Raw genomic sequence first — 7,639 nt, forward strand, 5'->3', positions numbered from 1 at the left:
GTTGTCTCTCTCTCCGTGTGTTCGTTGTCTTTGTGTGCACCTGTCTCTCTCCCCCCCTTTCTCAGACTCCGGTGCAGTGCAGTGGTCGCCAGTGCATGCCTTAGTCCCATCCCTGATGCTGCTCCCACCTATCGTGTCTCTGATCCTGTGTGTTCTGTGTGCAGCTGTTTTCTCCCCTTCCTCTGTGTGTGTGTCTGGGTGTGTTGTGTGTGTGTGTGTACATGGCTTCCTCTCTCTCTCTCTCTCTCTCTCTCTCTCTCTGACTCCAGTGCAGTGTTCTACCTGGCAGTTACGGGTGCTGCCCTGGCTCTTCGTCGTCAGTGCTGGCCTTGCTCTTCCCTGCCACTGTTTCCCACCTGGACGTTGAATTGCGACTGCTGCCCCCGTCTCACTGAATTTTCTAGCGCTGGCCTCACACCCCCCTTGACTTGACTTGACAAGCCTGGACTTGATGAACAGCTTTGTCTTGTCTGAGGAACACTGCATGTCTGAGCGACTTCCTGTTCGATGGAGCAGGATTGGTTCAGAGGGCGAAGGTCGCTGTCCACAAACACACCATGACCGACTGACCAACTGCTGTTTTTCTGAGGAATGAGCAGAAGGCAAGCGAGGAGCGGAGTGATACGGGGGTTCGGCACGTTTTCCTATCCACCCAGCAGCCAAAACATGACCGGGAAACCTTCAGTATGTGGTATGTTGTGCACAGATTTGTCTCTTGGCGAATGACAAGAGGAACAAAAAGCTTATCAAGTCATTTAGTCTATTATTGAGTCCTAAAATCATAATTTTCTTAAAACAAGTGAAAAAATATGCCAGTGGTGTTTGATAATTTCACTTGTTTCCAATGCAAATCAACTTGTTTCAAGAATTTTGTAGAATCAAGTGTCATTTTCTTGATAGTAGTGCAGTGATCTGCCTTATTCTGACTGGTTTCAACAGACTGACACTCATTTCTAGAAAATTCCTGAAACAAGTGAAGCTGCATCGGAAACAAGTGGAGTTATTTCTCCTCACTGGCAGAATATTTCACTTGGGTTAAGAAAAATAAGATTTTGAAGGTTGAATATGAGACTAAATAAGATGGACATTTGAACAAATCTATCGCACTGAATCTTCATACAAGAAATTAATTCATCATTGTGAAAAATGTGAAAGCCTGACGCATAAATATCGACCGTATGAGTATAGATCAGAAGATAGGATAGCTTTTAAATGTTTAGTATTTTTGTAGCTCAAAAATTGAGAAAGAAAGTCTGACACCGATTAATTCGGCAAATAATTTTGTTCAATAATATGCAGACAAGGACAGAACAGTCCAGACTAGATTTTGTAATTAAAGTAAACCTTTTATTTTTTTGTAGCAAAGAACAAAGGCCACTAAAAATCTGTACAATCTGTAAAAAACAACACATTTAAAAAAAAAAAAAACAACAACGCAAGAGATATATAATATATCTAAATATTGTTCACTGAAGTAGTCTGTGCTGTACAAATGTTGACATTCCTTGAAGAAGGCTTTGGATTGTCCGTCTGGTCCGGGGGTCTGGGTGAGTCCGTCAGTAGTTTATGACGCTACCTGGGAGCCGCCGTTTGAAATCCGCCCGGTCGCTTCTCGGCGACAGACCGGCCGGGGACGGAGGAACCGACCGGACCGTCCCAAATTCACAAATCCTACCGGTCTTCCACTCTGACAGGCTGAAGTGAAGAGAGGACAAACGGACCCGGCGTCTGACAGCTCCAGTTTACTTTCAGTCTCGTGCTCTACTCTCACTGGTGCTGAAACACACATGGAGACACATTAATACACTTTTTAAACCACAAGCGTCGATCAGAGCTCCTGGGTAAATACTGCTGAGGTGCGTTTGAGCAAAGCACTCATCATGACTCCCAACTGCTTGTAAAATCTGGGTGGGGAATAAGTGGAATGATAAGTTTGGCGATTTTGGACCTATGTATAATTGGACCCACAGACAGTATTGTCTCCAGAGTCAGCTGTCAGTTGAAGTAGCGAGCTCCGCTGCCTCTTGCTGCGAACAATGGGCCTCATGCAGCAACATTCTCTTAAGTTTCTCTTATATTTTCTCTTAAAAATAAGAAAAAGTCAACTCCAGATGCACCAAACGTTCTTAACCATCCAAATCTGCTCTTACCCAGGTGCTGAACGATGAATCCCACTTGATCAGAAATTGGAGGCGCGTGGCCGATTGATTGTTATTAGCATAGGTAACGCCCCCTAAACACCATATAAGGGCGGGTGTTGTGCCGTGTGCAGATACTCTGGCACACGGCCAAGAATCGGAGAGGTGCTCTTGGCAATCTGAAATGGCTCAGCAGCCGTTCATCCGCCTCATCAAATAGATCTGTGATCTCTAAAAACTCGTTCTCTGTAAGGCCTGGATGGACAAAGCATCTCAGAGCAGCATGTAAGACATTCAGAAGCTGAACCACGCAATATCATCCAAGGCTTTTTAGTGGACCAATAGTATTTCTTTAGCCCACAAATTTAATAATCCAATCATTATAATTACTCTAAAACATACAATAATCTAAATTTGATTATATGATACTCATGCATTTTTTTTATGTTCCTCAAATTTAAAACTTATGTTTCCTTGCATTGGACAAACAATTTGTGGACTGTGAAAACGAGATGCTTTTTTATCGTAAAAGTTTCTCTTACCTAAGAGAAGAGCAAAAATAAGAAAACATTGGTGAATCCCAGAAATCAATGGGTACTAACAAAGTAAGAACAAATCGTGGATACAAACAAAAATAAGAGAATATTTGTTTGTATATTGCTTCCTGCATGAGGCCCAATGACTCCAAACTGTTTGTCAGAATATCTCCAAAAAAGTCAGGAGAGTTGAGAGAAAATGGAAAAGTTGCAAAGTACATAAATAAAAATTAGCTCTGATTTCATCACACTGTTCCTCCATTACGCAACTTTCCCTGATCAGGAAACTATTTTTCTCTGCTGCAGCACAGACCGCTGTGGGGTGAAAGGCGGGTTCCTGGCGGAGTGATCTAGCTCTGGACGGTCAGGTCAGATTGTAAACAGTAGAGTTCGGTAGAAGACGATCCGCTGAGTGGTTAAACGGTCGGTGCTGCTGCTTTCTGGGCCGTGGAGAGAAATACGTCGGCCGCTCTCCGTATCGTTTTCACTGGACTGGATTTTTGGAGATATTCTGACAAACAGTTTGGACTCACTGTGGAGCCAATATTGTCTGTGGGTCGAAGTACTGCAGGTATGTAAGAGACAAATTATATAAAGGTCCAACATCGCCAAATTTATCCCTTAACTCTCATGTTACACCGCCTACCTGGTTAAAACTTCCTTTTACTTCTTCTTCCCTCCCATGGTCAAGTTCTCACTTTTCTTCTTCTGCACCTGAAGCAAACATTGCTTGTTAGGTTATTATTCACAGTCCACTCCAATGACAGACATACATGTACATACACACACACACACACACACACATATACACTCATGCATTTAAACAAATCCCTCCCACCTCATTCATGGCGTCGTCAATCTGTTTGAGCTCTTCATATCTGTCTCTCGACTCTCTGAGTGGCTGCACCATCACCTCCTCAATCTGAGGGAACAGCTACACACACACACACACACACACACACACACACACACACACACACACACAAGGTTGAAGTATCATTACCACCACCACAAGCTCTTCACCACTTCATCTTCACTAGCATAATGGTCATTATGCTTTTCATCATATTTAGTCATCAATATTACCATACTTTCATCATCATCATTAACGTTATGATGAATTGAACTGTATTATATACATGTTGGACGGTTGGAATAGTTTGTGGTATGTTTCACTGTTTGTAAAGGCTACTACCGTCAGTTCATTTCCAAACATAAATACAAATCTTGCAGTTCATTTGTCAAAATCCAGAAGATCCAGTCTGTAAACGTGTAATCATTTTGTCAACCAAGGACTTAAGTTGCCTGCTATCCTTTTAAATGTAGCAGTGCCATAATTCCTTTTCTAATAGTAGATGTCACTTTTTCTCAAAGGGTGGATATCTCACTTTGGAAGCAAATCTCTGTATAAGTCTATAACTTATAAGTGTGTGTTTTAATATTCAAATAATGTTCAAATAAGTCAGTCTACTAACTAAAATGCCTCCATCATCTCTGTCGTCAACGTCCTTTTCCCCACCGCTACCATCATCACCATTACCACCGATTATCACAATAAACAACTCATCTTCATCATCATCACCATCATCATCATCTTCATCATCATCGTCATCCATACTGACCTTCATTACAGTCTCGAACATGGGGATGAGGACGAACTTGATGAAGCCGATCTGAGCGGTCGGCTTGGTGACCTTTTCTCTGTCCATGAACGGAGCCACAGGAAGACCTTCAGCCTTCTCCCTGTCGCTCTGACACACAGAGAGAGAGAGAGAGAGAGAGAGAGACAGAAGTGTGATGATGTAATACTGATATATTGGTCATATTGATCCCTGAAAGAGAAATCCTCTTCTCTGTATTCTCATTCTGCCCCCTCCGCGGAGATGAATCAGGATAAAGGCGGTTTTTAGGGGATTTCCTGGGGACATTTCCCGGTCCAAATCTGGTAAAAACTCTTTCTATGATATAAAAATATACCGTCAGTGTCAAGTTTAATGTGAGATTAGGGGCCAAACGTGACGACTGACAGAAAACACTTCTTAGTGTATGTGTAGTCTATACATCTTGAAACTAAAGCATACACTGATACAAAATAAACCTTCATTATTACAGTTTACAGGTAGAGTCTCTTCCTCAAACCCTGAAACGTCGCTAATAATTATTTATTCTGCACTATACAAAACATGTTAAGTATTTTTTAAGGTCTTTATGTATTACACACAATCAGGCGTCTTCCATAGCCTTTGTCTGTTTGTATTATGGTTAGACCAATATATCAGTTTACAGAGATATTGGGCCGATATTGGCCATTTATCAAATATAGCTCCTATTGCAGCTAAATAAGTCTTATTTTTGTAAATTCATTTACTTTAAATTTAAAGGCCCTATGTAGAGTTTCCCCTACCACTGAATAGGTGTGGTGGGTCTCTCTGCTTGAACGCAATATGTAATAAATTTCCCCCCATTTTGTAATAAATTATTACATATTGCTGTGGTTATTACAAAATGCGGGAGTTGCAGTTTTTTATATGATGAAAATGTAATAATACAGTGCATTATGTAATAACCAACCAAAATGGATGTCTTCAGGGTTAACCCTAACCCTAACCATAAAGGCAGTAACAAGATCAGCTTTTTATCTTCTTACAAACACAGCCAAACTCAGGGACTTCATGTCAAAAGCCAACCTGGAAAATCTCATTCACGCTTTTATTTCTAGCAGACTGCTGCAATGGTCTTTTGATAGAGCTCCCCATAAAAGACCATCAAATTTATTACATATTGCGTTCAGGCTGTGTATTACAAAATGCGGCAGATTATTACATAATGAAGTGAAAATGTATTACATTTTGTCGAGTTATTACATAATGCGTTGTTATTACATAATGTGTTGTTACAAGCTGCTAACATTAACATAATGTCATTAGTCTGGTTTCAGTGGAGAGTTTTAGTGTCCCACGATGGTCTAAATGCTGATTCAGAGGCTTTTCCACCCTCACAGGACTCAAATCCGAGGGGAAACACTGAATACTTGTAATTCTTTGGCATGAAAACGGTCAAATTCAAAGATATTGGAGGCACAAAAGTCTAAAAAATACCGGTTTCTGTGTCAGAAATCGGTTTGTTTGTCCTACCTGCATGAAATACTCCTCCAGCAGACAGTCCACCCAGGGCTCGGCCACCTCCATGGGCCGCACCTCGTTGGAGATGTCACAGCACTTAATGAGCACCATCTTCAGCTGCAGAGGGCACAGGGTCAGAGGGTCAAAGGTCACATATAACGGTGAACAAAAATGAAGCCAAAAATTACCCAAAAACAAAGTATTTGGCAGCAATATCTAAAAATAAATCGTCATATCAGAGGAGCATTCAGGACCATTGCTCCCCCCAAAGCTGATAGTTTGGTGACCTATGTTGATTTTTATTGATCTTATTGACCAAAAAACTGATATCTTGTCAGTCAGCAGGAACGGCTCCCCAGAGATGTATTCAATATAAGTGAGTTTTGAAGTTTTGACAGCAAAATTATATTAAATGTAGACTTTGTCATTCCTCTGGGTTTAGTGAATGATGAGTGATGCTCCTGCTGCAAAGCTAATGTGATACATGATAATAATGGATTTTTATATATTCACTCTTCACTTTATAATGGTTTTATTCCAGTGGTACAAGAGGAGGAGGAGACATTGGTGATTAAATGCGGACTAAAGCTTCATGAGTCCTTTAACTGTGTATTAGCTTCAGGGAAAGGATTTTACCTGCACAATAATACTGTGTAAGTAAGTACTATATTATACTACTACATAAGCAGGCCTACTATATGAAACTCTCACTACTATACAGTACTTAGAATGGTGCAGCAACACAACGCCACTACAAATATGATTGTGTTGCTTAACGCTTGCAAGTACATTATGTAAGTGCTTAGTGTACTTACTTACTTTTCCATAGGTTGACACACAGATTGATATGCTAGAATAAAGGCTGGTGTAAAGTGTGTAAAGTGTGTAAAGTGTGTAAAGAGATACGGATACAGGACATCAAAGTTGAACCCTCTTACACAGGTGGCGTGTTCCTCGTCTGTGTAGTCGAAGCCGTCCACTTTCTGCTTGAAGGAGTCCAGTATCTCTCCGTGTCGCGCCATGTCAGTGGCCAGGATCAGAGTGATGGTTCCCTGGAGACAACACGTACAGATCCCCTGTCAATCAGACAGTGTGGGCGGAGCTTGGATTTTCTGTTGATGCAGTTTGAGTTTCTGTAGGTGGCGCTCTATTCTTTGTTCAGCCATAGAGGCTATCGCTGCTCATGCTGACTACCCAGTTCAAACCCAACCCGTCTGTCCCATTTTTCATTCATCCTGTACAATACTACTACTACTACTACTACTGTTACTACTACTACCACTGTTACTACTACTACCACTGTTACTACTACTACCACTGTTACTACTACTACTACTGTTACTACTACTACTACTAATACTGTTACTACTACTACCACTGTTACTACTACTACTACTGTTACTACTACTACTACTAATACTGTTACTACTACTACCACTGTTACTACTACTACTACTGTTACTACTACTACCACTGTTACTACTACTACTACTACTACTACTGTTACTACTACTACTACTGTTACTACTACTACTACTACTACCACTGTTACTACTACTACTACTACTACTACTACTGTTACTACTACTACCACTGTTACTACTACTACTACTACTACTACTACTACTACTGTTACTACTACTACTACTACTACTACCACTGTTAATACTACTACTACTACCACTGTTACTACTTCTACTACCACTGTTACTACTACTACTACTACTACTACTACTACTACCACTGTTACTACTTCTACTACCACTATTACTACTACTACTACTACTACTACTACCACTGTTACTACTACTACAACTACTACTACTACTATGGGAAATTGTCT

At 40.8% G+C, this 7,639-nt stretch overlaps 1 protein-coding gene across 1 annotated transcript in view; it reads right to left on the reverse strand.

The window, feature by feature from the left end:
* Positions 1 to 1,390: 1,390 nt before the first annotated feature.
* pde9aa (phosphodiesterase 9aa) overlaps positions 1,391 to 7,639 on the reverse strand; it is a gene marked incomplete at its 5' end in the record, with an annotated part of 15,436 nt that continues 9,187 nt past the window's right edge. Inside the window, 6 exons of the mRNA XM_071513282.1 lie at positions 1,391 to 1,776; positions 3,321 to 3,388; positions 3,513 to 3,608; positions 4,297 to 4,425; positions 5,809 to 5,913; positions 6,735 to 6,848. Of these exons, the coding sequence (XP_071369383.1) occupies positions 3,338 to 3,388; positions 3,513 to 3,608; positions 4,297 to 4,425; positions 5,809 to 5,913; positions 6,735 to 6,848 (495 nt within the window). The remainder of the gene's footprint in view (positions 1,777 to 3,320; positions 3,389 to 3,512; positions 3,609 to 4,296; positions 4,426 to 5,808; positions 5,914 to 6,734; positions 6,849 to 7,639) is intronic.

The sequence above is a fragment of the Centroberyx affinis genome, unplaced genomic scaffold (genome assembly GCF_046629955.1).
Source record: "Centroberyx affinis isolate AG114_WGS23_722 - 3 ecotype Tasmania unplaced genomic scaffold, CSIRO-AGI_Caff_v1 ptg006947l_1, whole genome shotgun sequence".
NCBI lineage: Eukaryota > Metazoa > Chordata > Actinopteri > Beryciformes > Berycidae > Centroberyx > Centroberyx affinis.